Here is a 27,309-nt window from a genome sequence, read left to right as displayed (position 1 = left end):
ACAGTATCAGAGCTGACGCACAAACCAAGCACTTGGCTGAAACACAGTGGTCATTTTCCTCTCTGCCACCTGCAACCAAACGCCAATTGGAGGGGACGCAACCAAGAGATGATACTTGTGATGACGGGCCACCCAGCGTGAATGGAGGACTTCATTTTTCTCACGTGCTTTGACTCTCAGTGACCAGGAGGTGTGTCAAAAGTGAGCCAGAATCTAAAAGCAACAAGCCAAAACAAGAAAGGGACACAGCCGAAGAGTCTACAGAAGGAATATCTGCCATTTCTACAAGTCGAAGACCAATTGAAAGAAGGGCCAAAGGTCATATGAATTAACTGATGCCAGCTTGAACATTTTGAGGGCATCATCTTTAAGTTAACATCACAACATCAACGAGATGTTTTGAAGTCTTCTTAAAGACGCACAGAAGCGGTAAGTCTATCTTGTGAATGTTCTTTAATGGATATTTAGAAAAGGGTCAGTTTTCCGTAAGTTTTATGAGCTCCCCATGTCTAGATCTTGCTTTCTAGGCTTGCTTAAGTAGAATAATTTCCATCCATGCGCCCACAAAATGCTCAATGAGTCATAAGACTTTAGAAATATCTGACATGCTACGTGAAGAGCTATTTTCTAACAGAGACATGAGGGCATGCCTGTATGGTCCATGCTGTTTCGAGGATGTGCATTAGATGGGAGTATGGTGCGTCATATAGCGGGGATGGTGGCCATTCTTTTAATGCCAAAAGAAAGATGTCGACAACACGAGGGAGACAACGTGTTTTCCAATGGTTACTAGAAAGATCAAATCATAATCCGCAAGAAAGCAATAAGTTTTTACCAAGAAAGAAGAATTTTGTTTCAAATAATGATTGACTTAGGACCAACAATGCAATCAATAGATAAGAAAGCCAATCAGGAAAGATGCTGTTGACATACGTACTCCATACATACATACAGACAAAGTTTGTGTGCTATGTGGCACATGGGCTCCCGTGTCTGTTTTTGGAAAGACTAATTTATAAATACACTCTTCAATGAGTTACAGCACCAGCTGTGAGACAACTGAGATAGTTTACCTTGCTCAAAACCCACTTTACTAAACCACCAAGCATGTGATAAACACTTTGCTAAATCTCAGTTAAGCCAAGGTAAGTATGGTAGGTATTTTGAATAGTTTAAACATTTTAATACATCTCCTCTGTGCAGTGAATCAGATACCAGGTCATTTTAAAAGCACTTTCCAGTTTTTTCTCTCAAAAATATGTCACATTTGAAATGTGACACAACAGTCGAGCGAGAAAGCTCCAGTCCAACGCATATTATGTAGACATTTAGTATTTAGATTGTGATGTCAAGTCAAGTGGTCTGGGCAAGGTCTGTTTTCTTTGAGTTCCCATTGATTGCCTGCTAAAATATACTTTTTCTACACGTTACAGCTCCTTCACCAACAGAAAAGGCTCTAATCGAGGCAAACCTACAACAAAAGACATTTCTTCATTTGAATTAGTGAGAGGGTGACATCACCATGGATATTTTTGGAGGTGCTCCTCGTGTTTTGGGTTACCCACGCCCTGTTTTGGCACAGTGCGGCACTGTTGCAACCCTGAGGTGTCAAATCGATGGGGATCCTCGCCCTGACGTGATCTGGGAGCGTAAAAACATCCAGATCTTGTCTGACGGACACTACAAGCTCTCAGAGGAAGGGAAAGCTTACCTGCTGACCATTACTGGAGTGACCCCACAGGATGCTGGCCAGTATATTTGTAAAGCCAAAAATAGTATAGGTGAAACCTATGCAGCAGCCTCACTCAAAGTGGAAGGAGAGGCCCAGCCACAGGAAGGGGGGCAACGGCAATCAGGGGTCAATGGTGTGACGCAACCAATGAAAGAAAATGGAGAACTCGAAGGACACATGAATGGCTACTGCACAGTGCAAAATGGTGATCAAAGGAAAGAAAATGGAGAGGTGCTGAATGGAAAGCACAAGTGGAACAGCAAGAATGGGGTAAAACCAGAAGAGGTAGACTTAACGCCTGATGATAAACCGCGATTCCTCATCAAGCCCCTTTCTCTGCGCGTGGATCGAGGAGAAGATGCTGCCTTCTCCTGCAAAATCTGGGGTACTCCTCTTCCTGAAGTAACATGGGAGAAAGATGGGAAGAAGCTGAACGACATCTTCGAGAGTTCACACTTCAGCGTGAGCAATCAAGATGGCGGCTGGTTCCAGCTCAAGATCTACAGGACACGCATGCCAGACAAAGGTGTCTACACCTGCAGGGCCATCAACTGCTACGGTGAGGCCTTGGCCGGCGCCGTCCTTCTCGTCGAGCCCGTACCGGAGCGGGAGGAAAGTAAAATGTCCTCAAATAGCCACAGTAACAGCCAGTGGTCGCCAAAGCACAGGGGTGGGAGGCTCAGTTTGTCGAGGCTTACAGAGGAATCAAGTGTCAACGCTTCAAAAGCCAAGAAATTTGCAGTGGCAGAGGGGAAACACGCCAAGTTTCGCTGTTTTGTGACAGGGAAGCCCAAGCCAGACATCATCTGGAAGAAAGATGGGGTTCCCTTGGAGCCCGGGAGGCGTCATCTGATATTTGAGGACCGAGAGGGATACTACACGCTGAAGGTTCTGTACTGTAAAGTGCAGGATACAGGGCTGTATGTGTGTGCAGCATCAAACGCTCTCGGGAACACCCTCAGCGCTGTTCACCTGTCTGTCAAAGGTAGGCCATACCTGCCTGTGCTTTCATAAAATCAGGTTTTCCATTTCTAACTGGCTAAACACACAAATGTCTTAATGTGACAACATATTTAAAATGTTATCACTGTTCGAAACACCAATGGATTGATAGATGGATGGAAAACCAACGCTTATATGATCCAAAACACGAACAACAACCCATTTCAAGAACTGTGCCATTTACATTCTTGTCATTGGTCGTGATTATTTTCAAAGAAATGAGGGGTCACATGAATGAATCATCGGGTCAATGATTTGTCCAACCACATAGATAAAACATTAGGTCATAAGCTGCACTTGTGGGCTAATTGCTTTGTGTGCGTGTTGAAATGCATGGCATCACGTTTTAAAGTGGTTAATCATTTTGTCCTAATCCCTTTATAATGGGCAGATAACTCTCAGGGTCACATACCTTTTCGTATGCACAGTGCCGCAGTGTGCCAGCTGCCTCTATCATAAGAGTCAGTTTAGGCCTGAGGTCAACATGCCGGTCCTTAATATACAGATAATACGGAGTGGCATTGCAGCAACTGGGCGCTGCTTAGAAAGTTATCAGTGGTGGCATGAGATATTCAAACAAACTGAAAGAGTTCGTACTAAGTTTGCGCCAGAAAGTCTCTATCAAAAATATTACAGTAAAAGCTTAAATCAAATTCATATCACTCACCCAAATTTGCTGTTATTCCCCTTGTTCTTCAGGCCCAGCTGTGCGCTTTACACGTCCATTAAAAGATGTAGAAGTGAGGGAGAGGGATGTGGCCGTGCTGGAGTGCGAGGTACCCGATGAGTCAATCCCATCCGCCTGGTACCTGGAGGACCAGCGGCTGATGCCCAGCAATAAATACGGGATGGAGCAGAAAGGAACGAAAAGAAGACTGACCATCCATGATGTCGGGACGGATGACGATGGAGTGTATCTCTGTGAGATGCCTGATGGAGGGAAGAGCATTGCTGAGCTGTCAGTTAAAGGTAAGTTGTCCTTAACCATCTCAACTTCCATCAGTTTAATTATGTCATGTTAGACTAATCTCTAATTAAGTAGCATTGTAGATATGTTTTAGCTTGATGTAAAGTTGTAAATCTACAGTAGATAAGAGCTGAATGTTGAACAGAAAGTTTAGTAATACACTTGTTGTAAATGAAATGTTTTTTCTACTTACAGGCACTATTGTTCGCAAACTTCCCCGGAAGCTGGAAGTCCTGGAGGGAGAGAACGCTGTGTTCTGTGTAGAGGTGGAGAGCGATGAAATGGAGATCCACTGGTTCAAAGATGGTTTTAAGCTGCACGAGTCTCACCAGACGATCCTGAAGTCTTTCGGGAAAACTCACATTCTGGTCTTTGTCAACGTGGCCTACCAAGACTCAGGGGTAGTGACGTTTGTCGCAGGAAGATCCAAGACCTCATCACGTCTCAAGGTCAAAGGTACATTCAGAGAGCACTAATGTTGGTTTCCCAGTTTCCAGCTATTTGATATGATATTTGATATTGGGTGGCTTCTTAAAAACTAGCTCAAGCCATAATCATTCATACCCATCATATTTTTTGTCCTCTCTGTCTTTTAGCCACAAGACATTGCCCTCCCATCTGCCCCGTGGGAGTCAAAATGGACATGGATCGACCCAACAGCGCCCTGCTTACCTGGACGCCTGCGCCCAACAGCCAGACCTCCACCCGATCCGTCTTTGTCGTGGAGAGACAGGAAGTGGGCTCCCAAGAGTGGCAGAAGTGTTTCACCACAGAGAACGCCACTTCCGCTGAGATCGCCGGCGACAGCGTGCAGTGTGAAGGCGATTACCGGTTCCGTGTCTGTTGCATCAACAAGTATGGGCGGAGTGGCCATGTGGAGTTTCCCAAAGCTGTCCATCTGGGTGAGGAACCTACTGTGAGACAGAAATGTGTATCTAATGTCACTCTAACAAGCCCATCTTCAATGATATTCAGTGAAAACCAATGGCGACCAGGAAGGGAAAATGCTTCCTGGTCGCCATTGACAGCGACTCTTTTATTAACTTGTAATTCTGCTTTTTCCGCTCAGTTCCTGGGCCAAAGATTCACAGAAGTCTCAAAGGCTGTGAGGTTATGGAAGGAGAAGACGCTCACTTCTCCATCGAATTGTCTGCTACAATGGTTGGAACCTGGTTTCTGAATAGCGCTCAACTGCAGCATGGTGGACGATATTCAATAAAACAGTCCCAAACAAATCACTCGTTGGTTATCCATGAAACCTGCGCTGCAGAGGACACAGCAGAGGTCACGTTTATAGCCAATGGAGTCCGGGACTCAGCTGTACTCAATGTTAAACGTAGGTTTAAACAAATGTTATTTCTGTTAAATTTAGCACGTGATGGGTGCATTTATTTTGAATGGATGTTTTTATGCATATTTCTTTTCAGCTGCGGTGGTGAAATTCAGCCCTATGTCAGACTCAGACAGCAATAAGAAGGTGGACATTGGTGATGCCATTGTACTCTACTGCGAGGTCTCCCACCCCTGCGCAAAGGTATCCTGGTTCAAAGACGGCGAGGAGCTCCAGGTAGCCGATGGCCTCAACATCCAATCAGATGGGAATATGAGAAGGATTGTGATTCAGTCAGCTGATGCATCTCACTCTGGGGTTTATACATGTGAAACTTCGGGAGATGTCATCAAATTCAACGTGAATGTTGCAGGTAAAGGGTTGTTTGAATGTGGAGAAATTTCAGGCCTTTGAATTTCAATCAAGTCAAATTAAATTAGTGCCTTTTTAAAATCATTTTTATATTACAACAGCTGGTTTCAACAACTAGTTAAACTATGTTTAATGTACAAATTCATCATCTTGTACCTTCAGTGCCAGCATTTGACATCCATTTCTCCGACCACGATTTTTTTCAGATCGTCCGGTGGAGTTCACCCCGGTCCCAGAGGAGGAGCTACATAAGAGCAGCATGGAGCTGGACCCCGTGGTGCTGCTCTGTCATGTCTCCACAGATGATGCTGAAGTCGTGTGGTAAGTCAGTTGGGGAGTGAATACCTGTCCGAAAAATGTATAGTAATTAACTGTAATGACTGCTTGTGTGTACTTCCCCTGGTACATTGCACTGAATGAGCCATTATTCAAGTTATTTGGTGTGTCTCAGGTATAAGGACGGGTGTGAGGTCCAGCCCAGTGACAACATCACTCTGCAGGCAGAGGGAACCATGAGGAGGCTGATCATCCGCTCTTCAGAGACCTCAGATGCTGGCAGCTACACCTGCCAAGCAGGAAACAACAGCATCGAGTTCACTGTCAATGTCAGAGGTACAAGAACCTTTCCAACTCCTGTTGGTCCAAGTACTGTTTAAAGACTCGTATACATGTACATTTTACACTCTGAACTCTCTCTACTTCCTCTTATTGCAAACGCAGAGCCTCCAGTGATGATTGTCGAACCGAAGGATGATATTGTGATGGAGAGATATATCTCAGAGGAGATCCACCTGCAGTGTGAGTTGTCTCGTACCAGTGGGAAGGTGCGGTGGTTCAAGGACGGCCAGGTGGTTGAGGAAAGCAACAACGTCCAGCTGATATCTGAGGGTCCTTACAGGAGGCTGACCATCCTCAGTGGCTCAGCAGAGGATGGCGGAGAATACGTCTGTGAAACAGACGGAGACTCTGTCTTTTTCCAGCTTACTGTCAAGGGTAAGGCTGAACTTTCCCTGTGTGCACACTTCTGATTAAACCATACATCTAATACAATTGTGCAGAATCCCTAAGTATTTAAAAGGATATTTACATCCTCTTTTTCCAGAGCCACCCGTAAGAATCATCTCACCCAGTGAATCAGAGCTGGAACTGACCCACTTGGCTTCCAAAAGGCTGGAGCTCAGCTGTGAAATCTCTCATGCGGATGCCCCTGTCCGGTGGTACAAAGACAGCCTGGAGGTAGATGAGGGTCCTAACTTGATCCTGGAGGTAGATGGGGCCAAACGCCGACTGGTAATACCCCTAACCACTGTGGACGACACAGGGGAGTATGTATGTGACACCGAAGATGACTCTGTGGCCTTCCTGGTGACTATTACAGGTAAGAATGAGGACACAGGCAAAATAATAAATGGAAACTCAATAAATTGATAGAATTTTTTATATAATTTCTATCTGTAATGTCCTCATTTTTCATTTAGAGCCACCAGTGACGCTCACTCGTCCAGAAAACATGCCCGACAAACTGGAAAGTTTTGCTGGCAAACCAATAGTGCTGGAGATCAAGGTGTCACGGCCAAATGCTGAAGTCAAGTGGTGGCTAAATGGCAGAGAAATAGAGGAGAGCAGTAATGTCACCATCACAGAGGATGGGCTCACCCATCGTCTGACAATTCACTCTCCCACCCCAGAAGATTCTGGGAAATATACCTGTGACGCTTTTGATGATAAAATCGATTTCCAGGTCACAGTTTCAGGTAAGAGGCAATGTCACGTCAGCTTTAGAGATGATTTCTGTCACGTAATGCGATTTCTGACTGTCAGTATGTAATTCTTGCATCATCAGAGCCTCCAGTGAAGATCCTAAGAAAGTCAGAGATTAAGACAAATCTTAAATCCCTGCTTTCTGATGACATTGAGCTGGAGTGTGAGCTCTCAAGAGCCAATGCTGTTGCCAAATGGTACAAGGATAACTGTCGTATTGAGGGCGATGAAAGGTACTGCGAAGAGGAAGAAGGTGCTTTTCGCTCACTGGTTATCCTTAATGCTGAACTTGGAGACTCGGGAGAGTATTTTCTGGACGTCGGAGATGACAGTATCAGCTTCCAGGTTACGGTAGAAGGTACAATTGATTTAGCGACTTTTTCAATTAAATGATTTGGTTTAAAAGCTGTTTCTTAAATCGATCACCTGTCTCCTCTTCTTGGCCGTAGAGCCTCCAGTGATGATCGTGGGCAACTCAAATGAAGCTGACTATCAGGAGATGATGGCAGGGGAAGACCTGATCCTAGCCTGTGAAGTGTCCCGTGACAACGCCCCTGTCCAGTGGTACTGCAATGACAGGCTGCTTACCAACGACTCCCGTACTAACATCGAGAGCTACGGCACTCTGAGGAAAATTGTCATCTCGAATGTCCAGCACTCAGATTCTGGGAAGTATGTGTGTGATGCTGTGGATGACAAGATGATCTGCGTTTTTAAGATTCAAGGTAAAAACTCACAAGACATCTCGAGAAATATGATTATCAATACGATCACAAGATTGCCTTGTATATGACTCCATTTCTTTCTCTATCAAAGAGGCTCCAGTCACGTTTGTGCACAGGAAGGATGACATTGTTGTGACGGGTTACGAAGCAGAGAGCATGACCTTGACGAGCTATGTATCTAAGGAAAGCGCTCAAGTGCGTTGGCTGAAAGACTGGACTCCTGTTGAAGGCGAGCGTTTCAAAGCACTCGTGGAGGGCCATGAGCGCACTCTCACCATTGAGCCTTTGAGGCGCTCTGATGCTGGCGAGTACACCTGCGATGTCAACACGGACCAGATCCACTTCAGCTTGCTGGTGAAAGGTTAAAAGTTATTTTTCATCTTGTCAACTTCACACACACCTCAGTTTGGACTTAAGAGCCGTATCAACTTTGTTCTTTTGCGTCACAGAAATGAGAATCAAGTTTGTGAGGCCACTCCGAGACACTGTGGCCCACGCTGACGGCATGGTGACACTTCGCTGTGAGGTGTGCAAGCCAAAAGCAGACGTTCAGTGGCTGAGGAATGGTGTGGAGGTGGTTCCAAGCCGGAGGTTCTCCATCCGGGCGGATGGACTTGAGCGAAGCTTGACCATCCACCGTTTAACTAGGGAGGATGCTGGGGAGTACGCCTGCGAGTCAAGAGATGACAGGACTGCTGCAATGCTGAGAGTAGAGAGTAAGTACGCCTGGACTCAGGACTTTCTTTCTTTTTTTGTGTGAGGTAGCAGGTCCATGAACTTTTCTTTTGTCTCTTCAGTGCCTCGAGTGGTGGAGTTCCTTACAGAGCTCCACAACACCACTGTGCTTGAGGGAGAAGATGCCATCTTCAAGTGTGTGGTTTCCCCTGAGGATGTCCAGTTGGTCTGGATCATGGACAATGAGCCTATCACCCTGGGCGATCGCTTCCAGGCAAACCAGAACGGCCTGTGCCACACATTGGTGATCAAGAAGTGCCAGATGTTGGACTGTTCGAAGATCACAGCTGAGGCAGAGGGACAAATAAGCAAAGCCACCCTCAAAGTTCAGGGTAAGACGATTGAATGAGGCAGAGGATATGGTGTTACCAGAATTCTCAAGAGTTCCTTGTAACTTTTATTTCTGTCTGGTATTTTCAGAGGCTCAAGTCATGTTTACAAAGAAAATGGATGCAGTTATGGCAGAAGAGTTTGGAGATGCCACGTTGGAGACGGAGATCAGCCTCGAGATGGGAGAGGTCCAGTGGATGAGGCAAGGGGTGGTCATTCAACCAGGCCCGCGATACACACTGGCCCAGAATGGCTGCAAACGTACTCTGACCATCCAAAACCTGACTCTATCAGACCGGGGAACCTATCGCTGCGAGACTCTGCATGACCGGACGCAGGTCAAGCTCAATGTAGAACGTAAGTGGTCCGAGGTGGCGTGTGGGTGGTGTGTTGCCAGAGATGTTTAGGCATGAATAGTGTATGGGTTGAGGACTAACATCTCTATCTCAAATACTAACGTAATGAGGGATGCTTATAAGAGAGCCCCAGAGCCCAAGACAGCATTTTCATATTTCATGTTGTGTCTGACTTACAGATCCAACATTCAAGAAATGTGATTTACAATGATATAAAATGGATAAAAGCAGCATCACATCACATTTGACAGAAAATGGAACCAATGCATCATTGTACGATGAATAAACTCAATGATTAATAAAAGAAACAAACACATTAGTTGTTTCAGCACTAATAGAAATACTATCGAAGTATTATTTTCAAATACTTTCTAATCTTTGGCGTCCAAACAGAACATTAAAATGAGCAGGAATTATTGTGGACTCAGTCTAGTGTAGCACATTGTGGCTGGCATCTCATCTGACATGGATGAGTTCGTGGTAACTGAAGAACAGTACATACTTTGTGTTTTTCACAGTAAGTCACAGTGCAAAAAGATGCTAAGAATAGCAGGGCTAGACCTGTATGTGTGAAAAGGTTTTTGAAACACAGCCATGCTGTTATACAATAGTGTGCTGAATGACACAGTGACAATGGACCGTGGAGCTCCAGTAGGTGTTGTTTTTGTAACGTGATAAACCGAGTCTATATTTGAACCACCTTTTGTTGTCCTTGAAACACAGCGTTCTTTCAATGTACTGTGAAATTGTTAAAGAAGTGTGCTTATATTTAAAATGCATTATATTAAAATGGATTTAGGACTTATCCTTCAAATCCATTTTTTATGAATGTCTGGATAGTTTTATTTGACCCTGATACCATTCCTAAGAAGCACATTATTATATATACTTACATAACACTCTTTCAACACACTCCTCATTTCTTCCAATCCAGCACGTAAAATCTGCATCCGTAAAGGCCTAACTGACCAGGAAACCTTTGAGCGAGAGACTGCCTCCTTCGAGGTGGAGCTCTCCCACACAGATGTGGAGGGCATCTGGCAGAAAGACGGCATCCGGGTGAAACCGAACAACCAGTGGCGGGTGAGCACCAACGGGCTAGTCCACGGCCTCACCCTATCCAACCTCACCCTGGAGGACACAGGCACTATCGTCTTCTCAGCTGAGGGGGTGCGCACCACTGCTAGGCTCACTATTAAAGGTGAATACTGGCTCTGTTGTGCATTATGGTATGGATAAAGGACAATTTGTGGTTTGTTTTCAAGCATAATGGTATTAAATCATAATTTATTTTAGTGTGGACCGATAGGAAACCCCTTTAAGAACATTTTAATCAATTCTGGACTCAAACAAATTGATTGTGATGTAGTGTTCACATAGCTTTTGAGAAATCTAACCATATGAGTGATTTATTAGGTTGTTGATTTGTTGGTTAATTGATTGGATTTGCTAAATTGACAGAGACTCCGGTTACTATCCTAAAAAACCTGACCGACGTCCGCGTGGAGGAGGAATTTCCTGCCACTCTGGAGTGCGAGTTCTCCAGACAAATCATCGAAGTCAAGTGGCTTAAGGTAAAATAAACCAGGCTCAAATGCTTTAAAAGATTTACAGGAATGGCAACTGGTTTTAGACATGTGAGGAATACCTTTGTCTCTTTTCTGTGAATCAGAATGGGAAGGAGCTGAAGCCTGGGAAGAGCTGTCGGATCTACTCCATGGGCCGGAAACGGTTCTGTCAGATCATGCAGTGCTCCCTGGCTGACTCTGGCACCTACACATGTGACGCTGGGGAAGTCAACACTTCCTGTTCACTGGAGGTTTATGGTAAGACGGGCCTCTGCAACACACATCACATTAAATATTAAAAAGAAATTCAAACAACAAAGTTACATTTTTGCAGATATTTATGACTTCAGGGCTCCTCTTTGTTGTTTTGTGTGTGCGAGGACTGAAACAGTGTGTGTGGCTTATTAAACATCTCCACCTAGTGGTTGTAATGCTTATTATCTTTCTGTTTTTCCTCACCTAACAGAGCACAAGTTGGAGATAGTGCAGGATCTGGAGGACCTTTACATTCAGGAGGACCAGAACGCTGTCTTCATGTGTGAGGTGTCTCTGGAGGATGTTAACGGGGAGTGGTACAGAGACGGCCACAAGATCCGGCCCACGAGCACCATCAAGATCCGCACTGAAGGTCAGAGAAAGAGATCACTTATAACTGATCAACCTAAATAGGAAACAGTGCAGGAAAAGTGTGAAAGCATGGACGTATGTTATGTTGAATGTCTAGTGTGCAAGCTCAGAGAATTTTAGAGACTCTTTCATATAGGCAGGTGGAATAGTTCTCCTTCGACTAGTGTATGAAGGAGGACCTCTGGTGGACATAATAGGGAATAGTAAGACCTTGGAAGGAGCAGAGAACAAGATATACACTGTGTAAAATCAAAGGAAAAAACAGCCTCTAGAACAAGTCTGTTGTTGTTTTTCTTCAGGGACCAAACACTTCCTGCTGATGTGCAACGTCAAAGCTGAAGATGCTGGGGAAATCCGCTTTGCAGCCAAGGATGTTGAATCTACAGGATACCTTGAGGTAGAAGGTAAGTCCTTTTTAAACTCTTTTTTTGGTTCAACGGCTTAAAAAGGGTCAAATAACAAATCTGAAAAATCGTTCTCTTGTTTCAGAGCTCCCTATTTCCATTGTAAAACCCCTGCGAGATCGAACAGCCCTGGAGAAACACCGTGTGATCCTTGAATGCACTGTGTCCTCACCTCGCTGCAGCGCCACCTGGTACAAGGGCAGGGAGGAACTGGTTCCCTCGGATCGGGTGGAGATGCTGGCCGACGGCTGCTCCCTGAAACTGGTGATCAGTCAGGTGGCTGTGGAGGATGAGGGAACCTATAGTGTCGAGGTCGGGGAGCACATGTCCAAAGCCAAACTGATGGTGGAAGGTGAGTTGGGATGTCCAGACGTCTTTTCTTATTTTCCTTCACACCTGGTTAACTCTTCTTTCTCTCCGTGCTGCTGCAGCCCAAGCCCTTGTGGTGGTCAAAGAGCTGGAGGACGTGGAGGTAACCGAGCCCGAGCCTGCATCTTTCCAGTGCGAGGTGTCCGTCGACATAAACAAGCCTCCCGTCTGGACTCTGAACGGAGAGGCCCTTCAGTCGGGCCCCTCTGTCCGCCTGGAAGACCACGGGACGGTCCACAAACTCACCCTGAAAGACACCAGCGTGGACATGAGCGGGGTGGTGAAGTTTACCCTGGGCAAGGCAAAGAGCAGCGCCCAGCTCAGTGTGAACTAGAGGAAGATCGAGAAAAGAAAGTGACTCAAAGAGAAAGTGACCAGAACCAGAACTGCTCATCACGCCTTAAACTTGTCAAGATCCATTTGTCATGTTTAGATGATGATGTTTATTTCAAAATGAAGGTATTCAGCGAAGTTAGAGGAAGCATTTTGAACCTTGAGTCAAGTTATTCCTTTTTTTATTTATTTGCCTGATTATGATGTATAATTGACTTTACATTCTTGTGTGCTGATTCTGATTAAAATCCCACCCGCCAAAATAAAACAAAAAGTAACAGTGGTTAGCATAAAATACATGTCATTAATGTTTTCTGTTTAAGGACGGAGTCCATGAGAATCCACTAGAAAACAGTTTTGTAATGTGTATATATCAATGCTACACAGACCTGCAACCATTAATTGATTTAAAAATTATGGACAGATTGATCAACAATGAAAATAATCATTAGTTACAGCCCTGATGCTAAATCAACAGTGGTGCTGATTCAGGAGTAATGAAACTAGTGGTGACTCTTACATTAATCCCCCTTGTGGCTTATTGAATATGAGAAATTATTCATATTAGCGCAACACAGTTTTAAACCACACTTTTCTTACATTTTCTACGCTTTTTCCTGATAAAAATAAACCGCTTACGCTGTAACTCACCTAGCTACCTAGTCGCTAGCCTCTGCAATTAGCATAATACAGGTGACTAGCTAACACTTTATTTCATTTAGTAGCTTTGAGATAACTTTATTTCCCTTAGGTGATTAGTTAAGAGAAAAACAGCTAAAATGAGAGTAACTATTGTACTTACATTCATTAGTTGGACAAAACACGACTCCCAATGAAGCATGCTGGTTGTGTAAGCTAGCAAGGCAGCTGTTGGCTAGTATGTTAGCCAACAGCTAGCCTGACAAACGAAAAACTATAGCTGGGCATAAAAAAAAAAATCACTTTTACCTGCTCATGCTGCCTCCAGGTGGCAGAAAACCTTATTTAAATAATATATATATGGGTTTTGATGCTGTAACAGATAAACTATCGTTATATTCAGATATTGGGAAAATATAGCATTATATAGCTTTTAAAAACTTGTGCTAAATTAAATGAATCCACTACTAACTTAAAGTTATGTATCTAGAAAGAAGAAACGCTCAACAACGCAGCATTTGGACCATCTTTCATTTAGCATTTATGGGAGAAAATGGCATTATTACATAGAGTCCATATATAATTTGGTATGATAAAACAACAGGTCAAAAAAAAAAAAAAAAAAATTAGGTTACATCTATTCAATCATGAGTACAGTAACATGAATATTCCATATATTAATGAACATTTGTTTGCTTTATTACCGTGCAAAACAAAATATACAAATCTACTGAATGTGTGAGAAGTACAGTATCAGTGAATGGGCCCCCGGTAGTGACACAACACTTGTTTTATATGTAATCAAATGACTGAAAGTTCCTATAAATACTCCTGTTCGCCAATGAAATTTCAACAAAACCAACAGTTATCAGTAATGAACCTAAATCGAGACATGTAATGATGGCTTATGTGAAACAAAAAATCAAAAATAATTACCCCGTTATGTGCCTACAACAGTAAGATGCTATCATTTTAGTCACTTGCTGGTGTTTCTGATCCATATATTATGTATTAATATACGAGGTAACGACCAGGTTTTGCACAGAACCACAAATATTGTATCGGAGGACCACTCAAGAGAATCAGTAATTATCGAGAAAAGAAACAGGCTAATTTGATTGACAATGATAATTTGTTAAACATAGAAAATAATAACTCTTAATATGGTGCCCCGTCCGTCTCGGTAGAGTCACATCACAAGCCTGCCGTGGAGGCTCTTCGTCAAATCCGCCATTTCATTCATCAGTGTCAACACGTGGTTATTGTCAACGCGTATGAGGAGAGCCACGTCCTCCTTAAAACAGACCAGACCGAGGAGGTTCGAGTCGCTAACACGTAGAGCTAAAAAAAGCAATGTGGTCGATAAGATTTTAAAAGGACAATTCCACCCTCGAAGCGTTTCACACAGCTACGTATCATTTTTTTGATACACTTACTACTTAAAACACAAACCCTGACATCGTCTCTCCATCCTAGCTGCACTGGAATCATCTCAACATTACGTCACGTCCGAACCATCCACTCGAACAACAGGAAGGACCCAGAGGTGCAAGATAAATCACCAACAGCGCGGTCATTAGTTGGGTGGATTTCTCCTTTAAATCTGGCCTGAATTAAACCACTTCTTGTTTCAAAAAAGGCACAACGACGTCACAAATCCTCCCCTCCTCGACACACATTTTATTACAAAGTCCTGAAATTGTTTCCAGCCCATGTGTACCGCTTCCGGGAAAAAAAACAAAAACAAACTCTGAAGCTTATGAAAACCAAACTTGACAGGCCAAACTGTAACTTTTATTCAAATACAGTCTGTAAATGCTGTTTGAGATTCAAGTTTTGTGGCTTTTTAAAACGAGCAACTGATCCGATCAGACTCCCGATCATGGTCCTCTAGTCTCTGGACTGTTCGTGACATCTGCATTACGGCTGTCCATCGATCTTTAAAACTGGGAAATCCTTGTCCGATAAACATAGCAGCTGCTCTTCGATGTTCATATTAGTGTCAGGTTTTTAGGAAGAAATACCACGGTCAACATCTGTTTCAACTGTTTTTGATACAGACCAAACTCCACTTGAAAAAAGTCAAATTGTTTTAAATGGTTCACATCGACACGCCTCCTTTATTTAACTGTTTTTTAAGCTTAAGCTAAAATCAGCTCCTCCACTGCACTGAAGGAGAACACTGTACTGTACATCATAGACTATACTTGTAAAGTGCTGTCCAATCATTTTCTTATTAGCAAATTTAACAACTCCTGATTAAATCTGACATTACAACCCCACTCAGGTTTACAGAATAAGCTTTTTTTTTTCCATCCGATTCATCCATAACACTGTCGTGATTACTCAAAAAAATACCTGATCACATCGCTCTAAAAAGACTAAAATGACACCCGAGGATCACGCGCTTTCGACTGCAGACTAATAGTGTGATAACTGACGAGATCGGGGTGCGTGGCAAAGATAATGATCTACAGTACGTATACACCATCTGTTCTTTCGATGACAAGACTGATCAAGTTTCCAAAAAATTCCTTTCCACTCCGTTCCTGCATCTTCTGCAGGATCAGACGGCTGAATCCACGAGAGAAAGTCCATTTCCAGTACCCAGTCTGTGTCCAGAGGATTCGTGGTTACAGACATCTGCTGTGTTAACCGCAAGACTGTCCATCCGTTCGCTCGCATCAGCTGGTTCGTTGCAGGCTGATAGGGAGAAAGTTACAAGGCATGTTTCAGGCAGTTTTTCTGTTTGACCAGAAGGTGGCAGTGACGACGGCATCAAAGTCACTCAAGATACTGGGAAGGTGAAGGCTCTGGCAGCCGTGGAGCAGTCTGTGTTCTGTTGGGCAGTGAAAAGCTGGTGCTGGTGCCGGAGCCTCGCTGGTGTGTGCATTTTTTTTTCCATTGTTGTACGTCGGTTTTGTTCAGAGCTGAGATGAGAAGTCGAACGCTGTTAGCTGGCGGTCCCTTGGTGCTTGAGGACCGAGTAGACGTTGTCCACTTTGCTCAGCCTCTCGAAGAAGGGGATGAGGTCCAGCAGCTCGGTGTCGGACATGTCGTCGAACCACGAGGCCACGGGCACCTGGAGGGAAACGCAGAGTATTAGCAACCACAACGAGGAAACTGTTTATCCTTTGCGGTCTGTAACTGTGGAGGATTTGTGGCTCATCTACAAAGCTGTCATTAAGTAAAACCAAGTTTTAGGGGCCAGCAGGAAGCTGGTTTGAGGGAAACATTTACTTTTGAGTCCTTTTGGGACACAATTGATAGTAAACAGTGGTGAGTTAAAGTTTTCTGACAAGTCAATGGCTAAAAAGGGGAAGTAAAAGATGTGTCGCAGCAGTGGGTTGGTGACAGGACGTTTGTATCGCGGTTTCAGACTCAGTTTCAGAATCGTCACGCCCCTGGTTAGTTCTCTTTGAGACAAAAGCACAAAAGTATTGATGCATTTTCTGTTTTCATGTCAGGGGCTTTTTTTTTTTAGGCAGGTGAATAACTCCACCCAAAGACATCACTGTCACCGTCATGACTCGGGTGCTGTGGTCCGAGGACACTCACCGCGTTGTCAGGGTGGAAGACGTAGGAGGCAGGGGAGTTGTCCACGATGATGACCTTGTTCAGGTCGCGACCCAGGCGGCTCAGGTCCTTGACGTAGTTACCTCGGTGGAAGACGCAGGACTCCCGGAACAGGCGGCAGCGGAAAGCGCCCCACTTGTCCAGGAGGTCGGAGACGGGGTCTGCATACTGAGACAAACATACTCCTTTTAACGTTTCATTAAAGTTAAATTAATGTTACTTGTGCAGCTGCTACAAAACAAAAATCAAATGTCGTGCAGTGCAGTAGTTTCTTACCTTGGCTAAACTGGCAGTGAACAGGACGCACTCAAACAGCTCCCCCATCCTCTTCAGGAACTCGTCCACGTGGGGCCGCTTCAGGACATACACCTGGAGCGCACAGGAATGCTTAACACCAGGTTCCTTTACGGCGTGCATTTCAAAATAAAACGTGTTTCTACAAACCGTTACTGCCTGAAGAGCTATGACGCTTTCTTTAGGCGTTAGATATGATCTACTGTGCTGTATTATGGATGCAGTAGACAGGTTTTACATACGAGTCAAAGCATTACAGGCATTCTTGCATTGGAAACTAAATATAGAGACAGCTGCAGAAGTTAAATCCTCGACTTGTGTCCTCGTTCCCCCTCCATTTTTTCTTCTTTCAGCAGCGCCGGCGGTTAAGGGCAGCGTTCCTGAACCAAGTCATCCGGAATAGGCTGTGCTTGTCTGAACAAACCTATCCTGGATTACTTGAATCAGGCCCAGACCCACAGTGCGTCTTCCATCTCTGAGCAAGCAGCCATCTTTAAATCCCTTAAACGGCACCTACTGCACTCAGCAATTTAAACTTGGGAGCTTAAAGGATGACGAGGCAGTGTCCGGTTAGATGACAAGTTACAGGATGAACATGTTTGCTGAGGTTATTGAGTGATGCCACCATTATTACCTGGTGTACCGTTCCATCTATTTCCACAGGAATGATGAAATCTGCGTTGTTCACAGGCTGTCGGAGGGACAAAAAAGTTGCTTTTAACACACAAGAAGACAAGAATATTCATGTTTTTCTACTGCAGGCATGACTCAGCAACAACATCAAGTCACAAGAAAGTTTACTTCTAGGAACTGAGACACTGCAGGCCTTATTATATAAAATATGACTGGTATTATTGTAGGACAGATGCAGGTAGAGACAAACAGTCTGCAGTGGAGGAGCGGCGGTGTTTATTTGGGTTTAGGAACCAGCTAGTTTGGGTTTGGCATTTGCCAGCGATGACAGAAATGTCACCGTCTGAGCCAACAACAACCAGATGGGGGAAAATGTGGACCTTATAGAGTGTTTTTACTATTAAACATAACTATGACATGATGTAATGTGATCACAGGGGACAACTATGAGCTGTTAAGTCCTTGCATCATCGAGAAAATTAAAAAGGATACGCTTGCACATAGCTGCTTGAGATTAATTCTTACCTTAAAGGAGCTGTGAACTAACGTCTCATCCAGATCTATAACCACACAGATCTTTCCAGAGTCTTTTGACTTCACTGAAGGCAGCAGAGGCTTCACCTGGATCTAAAAATGCCACAAAACGAATGTTTGAAGGATGACAAAGTAGAGAAATCTGTCTCCGACACAGATCGGATCTTTTCACTGCTGCCAAAACAGGACAAAAATGCAAGAGGCGAGACGACGGTAAACACACCTTGGAGACGGTTCCGTTCTCCTCCACCAGCAGAGGGGCGTTGTTGTTTACCGGTGGAGGATCGGGCTGCTCCCGACAGAGGCAGCAGAAGAGGCTGGACAGGAGGCCTCTGCTCCTGGGCTTCTTGGAGGACAGAGAGGGCGAAGAACCTGGAGAGGAAGATGGAGGATTAGGAGGTCACCAAGCTGATTTAAAAAAAACACTGACTTTCATATATGACAAAGAAACAGCAAATCCATGGTGGATGTTTGGCATTTTTGCTTGCAAAATGACCGAAACTACCATCTAAATAATTTTCTGACAATCGACTAATCGTTTCATTTGTTAGAAGGGGCGATATGGACGAATTTTTAGCTGAAAACGTTAAAAAATTAACCAAAATGATCAACAGATTGTGAAGACGTAGCAGTTTTGACATCATTTCGTCTACATATTGTGTTTTGGAGATATCTACTGAAGGTAACACGCTAACCGACTTTCCTCGGCCCGTCCAAAGCTCCTGTGTTAGCTGTGTGAACAACAATACTCCCCTGGTGCCCGAGCTCCAAACTGCTAAATTCACGGCTAACTGAGCTAACTAACTAATGAAAGCTCTAGTTAGCAGCAGTTAGCCGTTACTCTGGTGATAAGCGGCCCCCTATTTTTATAATATGAATTTGACAGGTGGCCAATTCTTACGCATTGCACCTTTAAAAATGTGCTGCAAACCCTTTAAAATAAAGCATTAAGCTGCAGTAACTGCCTTTTAGCTACAATCCTTGCACATTGGGACCCTGGCTAATCACTTACACACTGCATCATGTCAGTGAATGTGTGAACACTGTAAAACAACAAAACCACATCCAGCAGCTTTCCTCATACTTTGGTCATGTGCACAAACCCTCCTGGAGACGCACGTTGTCGCTGCCAGGAGCTGTTGCGTAACGGCCTCTCTGATGTCAGCAGCAAATAGCTTCGACTGCCACCAATAACCATTCAGCACTTCGACACCAAAAGTTGCTACTCTAAGCAGGCATCATAAAGACATCATGAGTTCATTGAGGAATGCAGTGTGCCAATCCGAAGAGGGCAGATGCCACATGATCTTTTAGAAATACTGGTTTAGCATAACGTCTCTGGCTTTTGTGTGTTTTAATCCATTTGATTTTGCATCCTCTATTTCTGTTTGTACACGAACATGTCCTTAATAGTCTTATTACATATAATACAACCATGAAAAACAATATTACTAATTGTAGAAGGTAATGAATATGAGGTATTTTAAATATCAGTGTACAATAAAGTAGAAGTTGGCCTTTAACTGCGATAGAAAACAACACGATTCTACATAAATAGACGGACACTGAGTCAATAATGTGACTCGAACGGTAACAAACTTCCACTTATGTTCAGTATCACCTGCGTACGTCAAGCAGCAAATGACTCTACTCCACTTCTTAATCCAAAACAAGCTGCTACAGTTCAGCATAACAAAAATGTACAGCTGCTCAACAGATGATGAACCAGACTAACTTGGCGAATGGTGACTGAGGGTTTAGTCTCACACCCTCATCTCTGTAACTGCAGTGGTGTGACAGATGAGGAAGTGTTTATCTGCGCAGATCAACAGGTAGAAAGCTTCAGTTCCTACATTGTTTATTGTGCTGCTTCATATCTTCAATTGATTTAATCATATACTGGATCAGGGCTGCAACTGATGATTATTTTCACAATCAAGTAATCTGATGAATAATTTCTTGATTCGTAGTTTTGGAAAAAAGATGATGCTTTGTCAGACCACACTTTGTTTCTCTCAAACAAGCCTTTGTCAGGGAGTCAAGATTTGACTCAGGCTTTGACGTTCAAAAACGTTTGTTTTATGGTCTAACGTGACCACGTCTTGGAGTTTTTTCAGTCAACTTGTATCCCTATCCAAATAGCGCGTCTAACAAACTCAATTTAAGTGCAAGAAGCGCTCCTAGCTTCACATTATTTTGTTTATTCAAAATATATCCAGTTTACTATCCAGTATAACAAAGAAAAGCATCAAACCCTCACATTTAAGAAGCTGGAAGCAACGACATTGTGGCATTTCTTCTGAACAAAACTACTAAAAAGGATTATTCTTTACTCTTTTATCAGTTTTGGCATAATGTCTGTTTTAGCTCCTGTCTCTTTAAGGAGAATACCCTGTCTCCTCTGATTGGTCAGCTCACACACGCCTGAGCAAGCACCTCTAACAACAACAGAGCAGCTGTGTTAAATCAATCCTTACGTGCCAAACTGGCTGCTTGGCATTGAACGACGCAAATGTGTGACATGGTGAGGTAACGTGACGTCACAAAGTCACAGAATTAAAGGCGGGACTTCTGACGAGGCGTTTCAGGGGCAAAACGCTTTCTGTTGGTGCAAAACGCTAAATAAGTCTCCTTTTACTTACTTCATCTTGGATATTCCCAATTATGAAATATTACACAGAAAAGCAGAACTGTTTGGAAAAAACTTTTTCAGGACAATATGACCGACCTAATAATGATGTATTGTCTAAATATGAGTTTCGTTCATTCGTGACATCACCTTACTGACATCATCTTGAAAAGGTCAGCAGGCTAACTGGCTGACCGAGATAACTTCTTAGAGGAGGAACTTTTGAGGTTGTATCAGAAGTTTTAAGCTTTGTTCGGCTCAGTTTAAGGATTGAGGATTTAGTCCGACAGTCACTGATTATTTCTGCTCTCGCAAATGTTCGTCGAGACAAAACTCTCCTCCTCCTCACTTCTCTGTCCCGCGTCACACTTTGTTTTGGCCTCTTTTATGCCCCGTCCTCCCTCTCTCTGTCTGTCCGGACGTGACTGGGCTACCAACACACAGGCCTCTGTTGTGCATCTCTCACGCCTCTTTCATTCCCTCTCCGCCGTGCCCTCCTACTGCATTTGTGGACTCAAACCCCGGCTGACCCTCCGCTGGCCTCGCTGGCGCGCTCGGGCCAAAAAACAGGAAGAGGAAACAGACGGGTATCAGCGAAGGAAGCTACTTGCCACCGTGTTTTAGCGAGGCAGGCGAGTCGATTTCATGTCAAATCAGGGTTTTAAAAAGGCAGATTGTTGTCTTCAATTTTTAATGCGATTATGAATTCAAACAGGCGTTTTATTGTGGATTTTTCTGTAAAGTAATACCAATTAGTGCCAGATAATGCAGCCTCAAACCACCAATGCTGTGACCTTAAGCAAAAAGAAGAGGAAAGATGTAGATTTAAAGGGATTATCACCCCTTTGTGCATTTATTTACTCCCCAATGTCCTTGCTACCTAGGCTCTTCACTCCTTTGTTTCCTTTTCCACTCCCTCCTGTCCTTCTAATTTCCAGCGTTCACTCCCATGTCCTTATTTGCTCCCTCAAGTCTGCTTTATCTTCAATATTCATGTATGCTATCACACGCCTTTCAGCAGGAGAAATGACGTACTGACCACAAAACACAGAGCGTGCATTAATTCATAAGGGGCATTACGAAGATGGCTCGTAGGAGTTGGAGTTGGAGTGGAACATACTGCAGGCTTCTCAGAAAATATCCCGACTGCTTGTTAAACCTGAATCATCAAAAAAGGACCCAGGCTCAGTGCTGTGTCATCCCCATAAAGGTTTTTATGTGACCAGAAGGTTTGTACTCTGGGAAATTTCCAAGCATTTCATTCCTGTGCAGCTCGAACAATGTTCGGGCAGTCGTGTTGTTCTTAAAATAGAGGCTGATGCAGATTATATGCACTGTAAACAGGGTGACGGGAGCACTGGACATCCTTGTTTTGCTCACAAACAAGTCTGAGGAGAGATTTGTCCGAACCCTTAATCAATTATTCATTTGTTTATGTAATTTACTACAGTCAAGAGGGCAAATTCTCACCTTTTAGAGGCTGGAACAGACAATATTTGGCTTTTCTACGTGGAAACATGGTTGTGAACGTTACTGACAACACCTGGCCCAGCTGGCACATGCACATCCCCAGTGAACATACTCAACATATGCTCTCATGCACGGGTGGAGTTAACAAACGTTAGTCCTTAAAACTGGAGCTCGTTTGTTGCGTTACGATTTTCAGGTGATACAACACAGAAAACAATAAAGTCTGATATTGATCTTGTGTAGTTTGAAGCATCTGTCTTACAAGACACATTAGGTGGGTTGCTGACAACGCCAAAAAAGCACTGACGCTCTGCGCTGGTCGTTTCCTCTGTGATCGAGAGCACCGAATATCTGAGTAATATCTAATCAAATCACTTCTCACCCCCTTCAACTGAAAACAGACTGACACCTGTTACTGAAGAAGTAGCATTTAATTTTGCAGTATTTTAAGTTGTGGTTCTTACACTGTGTTTAACAACCCCCCAACACATCTGGTTTGAGACAAAGATTGAACAGTCGTCTGATGTGTCTTTGCTGTGTAAAGTCAGAGATACCGACACTTAAAATAATGCATTTAAAGCTCGTGTGGGCTCGACAACAAATACACAAGCAACCACGAGGCGTGAGAACCACAATCCGCCGGATCAAAGTATAATCAGTGTGTTGCCGGCCCAGCAAACAAACACAAACCTTCACGACTGTTGGCATGCTTCCTGAACATCACCTGTGAATTAGGCAGAAATGCAGACTTTAACATGTTATCTCCTGTCCTATCACTTACAGAAAATGAATAATTCAAATACCGCATGACATCAGTGTGGAATAACTCACACTCCATACGCTCATGATAACACGCTTATCGGACCGATCCATCAGCCCAGGATCCATTTTAAGGGCCTGTGCGTCGGATAGTTTCCTGTAAACGCTTCCACTCCCATTTCTGATGATTTCCTATTTGACAGCTGAGCTTTAGTCACATTATAAATCTGGCCATTTATCTGTGGCCTCTATGATCTCAACCAATCTTATCAATGCAGGAACCTGAAGTGTGTCCGATGCTTAACTGTTTTAAATCGGTGACGAGGATTCAACTATTTTTAAGGATTGAAGTCTTTGAAACAGCTGTAAGACTTTCACGTGACAACGAAACTCTCCAATAAAAACACGCATATGAAACTTGTTAGATTGGTTAGTGATGTTAAAGTGACGAACCTGGCCTGAAGGGTTTCAGGAACTTGATCTGATGTCTGATAAGATGCTATATCCGCCTATTTTACTGAAGATCTGATAAATGAGTGTGAGCACACGGTGGGACGTGGCGTTTCAGAAGCTACCACTCAGTAATTAGTGGCAAATGATGAATTGGCCTTGATGAGCAAGAAACTGGGTGACAAAACAATATTTTGCATTGAATGAGACCGTGACACCAAGGTAGTCTGATAAACATAGACGAGGGGAGTTTTTCTTTAACCATCTGGTTAAAGTCAACCACTGACAAGGTATCTAAACCACAAATCTGACTCCTGAAGCCTTTATCATCACATCTACACTGTTACTATAAATGCTTGACAATAAAAATAAAAAACACGTGCACTCTGACCCAGTGTATGAGCACGAGAAGCCTTTTCTACCAGCATTAAGAGGGTTTCCTACCATCTCTTACCTTTCACACCACTTTTAGGTTCAAAATGATCATCTGGCAATGCAGTAAGACAGTAGCTCTGTAAGGATTATACAGAAATAATGTTGGATTCCTGGAGAACTGAAACTATTAGTCAATTAACCGATGAAAATAAAAATTAATCTCAAACATTTGCTGGTTTCAGCTTCTTAAAAGTGAGGATTTGCTGCTTTTCTTTGTCATTTCTGACAGTAAATAAAGTGTTTTTGTGTTTTGGACGTAAGATGCAATCTCAAGACGTCACTTTGGGCTCTGAAAAAGTAATAATTAAAACAATCGTTAGCTGCATCCCTATAATTCAGTGTCCAACAGCGCTCATTTATGAATAACAATATGCACGTCGCCATAATCAGTCGAAGGGATCTACAACTACTTTGTCAGCATGTTAAGCAACACCTTGTTCGGTCCTGACCCCAAAGTTGAGAAACACTTACTCCATCACCAGAGATGGCCTCGCATGACAAGACGTTCATCTGCAGACTTTTACAACGATCGACTCTGAACCACAGAGCCGACGTTCGTCGTTGAGGTACATTATCAGTCGCAGAGGGTTTCGTTAGGTGCTTTTTGCAACCTGAAACTGTCGTCAAACTGAAACTAAAACTTGTTTTGACACGGCTATAAACTTCATCAATGTATCCTTTCCTACGTGTCACCGTCTCTTTGAGCCGCACAGGGTAAACAAGCTGTTTGGAGACAGCAGCTGTGTGTCACACTGAGTTCATATGTTCACAAAGCGTGGGGACAAGCTTATGTAATAGATTAGGCTACCACTACACATTTACCACACGGCCACCTTGCTCGACATCTCTGCTTATCTTTTAATGTCAAATTAAGCACGACCACATGTATATCTGTGTGTACAGTATGTCTGATAATGTCTTTAACTCCAGCCACGACTTAAATATGTGCTGTTTGCGTTACATGTGACACCAGACATAAAAAATGTGAGGCTGCAGCAGTTTCTCAGGGATGATGACCGACAGGCCACCTGATTATTCAGTAACCTGCATTTGCACTCTGCGGTATCTCACTGGTTTGTGTACAGTGTACAGAAATCCATGTGAAGTGAACAGAGGGGGCTGATTGAGTTAATGTTGCACGGTGGAAATCAGGATTTCACAGGCCTTTCATTAAGTTAAGAGAGGAAACAGAGGAGCTTTGTGATGAGATAAGTCCTGCCAGGAAAATAGAGATATAAGGAGATTTAAAAAAAAATGTTATTTATTACAATCACAGTGTAAAAATGTCATCTGAGCTGTAGATATTTGATTTATCACACTGAAGCCATGAGTAAACACATTTAAAAAAAGATGCATTATGTAAGAATAGGGGCAGCATATCACCAGCGCAACTGCTAACTGCTGCTAACTGTATACTTTTTATTCAACCTTGACTGTAGCCAGCTCAGTTAGCCGTGCAGCTAGCAGTCTGGACTGCAAGCTCGGAGTAGTATTATGAAAAAAGGGACAGGTCTTGGTTAGCTGGTTAGCATGCTAACGTCGGTAGATACCACTTCTACACAATACATGTTGACAAAACATCAAAACTGTTATTTCTTCACATTCTGTTGATCATATTAGTTAATTGTTTTCATGTTTCGGACTTAAATTCTCACGTACTGCACCTTTAAATAATAATTTAAAGGTGCACTTCACAGTTTTGTGGAAGAAAGTTTGCACATCTTCATTGACTGATATTATTTATTCCTAAACAAACTAAATAAACAAACTCTCTCTGTTTTCACGACTGAATAAACAAACTGACATTAAAGCACAACCCATACTGTTTTACGTTGTTTATGTGTGGCGGACCCTGCCACCTTTCTAGCTTAAGTGCCCCTTTAATATGTGAGTGTTTTGAACTAAATTCCTACATATTGCACCTTTAAAAAACATCTTACACAGCCACGATGCTGCAATCCTTCATTTTTTAATCACCAGATTAAGAGTTTGTGGTGACTTTAAAACAGTTTTAAGCTCTTATTAAAGTATTATAGCCGTGTTAATCAAGCTTTGGTACGTCATTTCCTTTACTTTCATCACAGGCCGCAGCCATAATCTATGCAGGACACGAGAACAGTGACAGTTTTAGTGCTTTCACTTGTTTTCAGACCACTTCCCTCCTCGCAGTGTTATTATATATAGTATATACATAAGTTTGCAGAAAGGTTTAATATACAGACGTAAAGTAAAAGATTGCTGTGCGGGTTTTGCGTTGAGGGTCGTGAACTCACGCAGCTGCAAAACTTTTTGACATGAGCGCAAACACCCCCCCCCCCCCCAAAAAAAAAAACTCAGCGCCACTTACCCCTCTCCCCAGCGGCTTTACTCCCCTCTTCATCCCGGCTGACTTGCGTGATTACTGAGGACGGATTGTCCATCACATCCAGGTCTGGTGGTCCAGAGTGCTGACCTCACACTTTAAACTTCAGAGATTGTTTCGCTCGCTCGCTCGCTCGCCGCATTAACTTTAACATGAAGGGAGACGACGCTGAGGCAGCCCGGAAAACATCGCAACCAAAAGTCGGCCCTTTTTCACTGCGCCTCCATTACGCGTAGCGTCGCCGTCCTCCGCTCGGAAAAGCCGCTCAAGTTGGAGGTCTGAAAGTTGTAAAACATTTGTCAAGGAGACGGCAACTTTGATTCAATATGGTGCTCGACTCCGCTCGCAATTTCAAGATACAAACACGGAGGTTTCAAGGCTTCCCATTTCACTTAAAGTGGCGCAGTAAGGGGATGGCGGCGTACTGCGCTCCCTCCCCTTGGCGTCTCGCCTTTTTGACGACGGTCCCTTAAAGTAGCCTGCAACAAAGTTACTCCAAAGTTAGCTAGCAGGCTAAGCTAGCCGCGGCGGACTTCTTTTTAGACAAATACGCTGTGCTTGTAAATGATCTAAAGGCGTGTGTTACTTCATCTACACTGCAAACGTTTAATAACTTGCTCCACTAACCGTTTAAATGTTTAAAAAAAATAAGCCCGACGCCATTTATTTACAGGCTACAGTTAGCTTAGCGAACTCACCAACTTTAGCTAACGGCTACTCCTGCAACACACCACAGGACTAAACCGTGACACCGTCTAACACCGTGTGTCCAAACTTAATGACCGGCACGTTTGTGTTTACGTGTGTGTGAGCTGCTGTGGTGGCTCGGTTAAATTAGCGAAAACTTTTTTTTAAAAACACAAGAGCGAAAGTTTTTGTGAAAGTAGCCGCAAAGAAACGCCCAGTGCGGGTCCCCT

At 43.5% G+C, this 27,309-nt stretch overlaps 2 protein-coding genes across 2 annotated transcripts; one reads left to right on the top strand and one right to left on the bottom strand.

Moving 5' to 3' along the window:
- obsl1a (obscurin like cytoskeletal adaptor 1a) lies at nucleotides 1–14,994 on the top strand. Its single transcript, XM_084347357.1, has 25 exons — nucleotides 1–429; nucleotides 1,434–2,717; nucleotides 3,434–3,703; nucleotides 3,897–4,157; nucleotides 4,298–4,603; nucleotides 4,771–5,037; nucleotides 5,129–5,404; nucleotides 5,610–5,724; nucleotides 5,855–6,015; nucleotides 6,124–6,396; nucleotides 6,506–6,781; nucleotides 6,882–7,157; nucleotides 7,247–7,522; nucleotides 7,614–7,889; nucleotides 7,981–8,250; nucleotides 8,339–8,605; nucleotides 8,687–8,956; nucleotides 9,045–9,311; nucleotides 10,245–10,511; nucleotides 10,772–10,884; nucleotides 10,983–11,136; nucleotides 11,345–11,506; nucleotides 11,805–11,909; nucleotides 11,995–12,261; nucleotides 12,341–14,994. Exons 2-25 carry the CDS (start codon nucleotides 1,523–1,525, stop codon nucleotides 12,610–12,612), a joined length of 6,642 nt encoding a protein of 2,213 aa, XP_084203483.1. The 5' UTR covers nucleotides 1–429; nucleotides 1,434–1,522; the 3' UTR covers nucleotides 12,613–14,994.
- LOC311253413 (carboxy-terminal domain RNA polymerase II polypeptide A small phosphatase 1-like) lies at nucleotides 13,765–27,309 on the bottom strand. Its single transcript, XM_084347358.1, has 7 exons — nucleotides 26,378–27,309; nucleotides 18,511–18,659; nucleotides 18,279–18,380; nucleotides 17,755–17,811; nucleotides 17,103–17,195; nucleotides 16,809–16,994; nucleotides 13,765–16,332 (listed from the first exon to the last, which is right to left on the bottom strand). The coding sequence occupies exons 1-7, from the start codon at nucleotides 26,448–26,450 to the stop codon at nucleotides 16,204–16,206; spliced, it is 789 nt and encodes a 262-aa protein (XP_084203484.1). The 5' UTR covers nucleotides 26,451–27,309; the 3' UTR covers nucleotides 13,765–16,203.

Source organism: Pagrus pagrus, assembly GCF_965226575.1.
Source record: "Pagrus pagrus genome assembly, chromosome: 24".
NCBI lineage: Eukaryota > Metazoa > Chordata > Actinopteri > Spariformes > Sparidae > Pagrus > Pagrus pagrus.
This window is presented reverse-complemented; position numbering and strand designations above follow the sequence as displayed.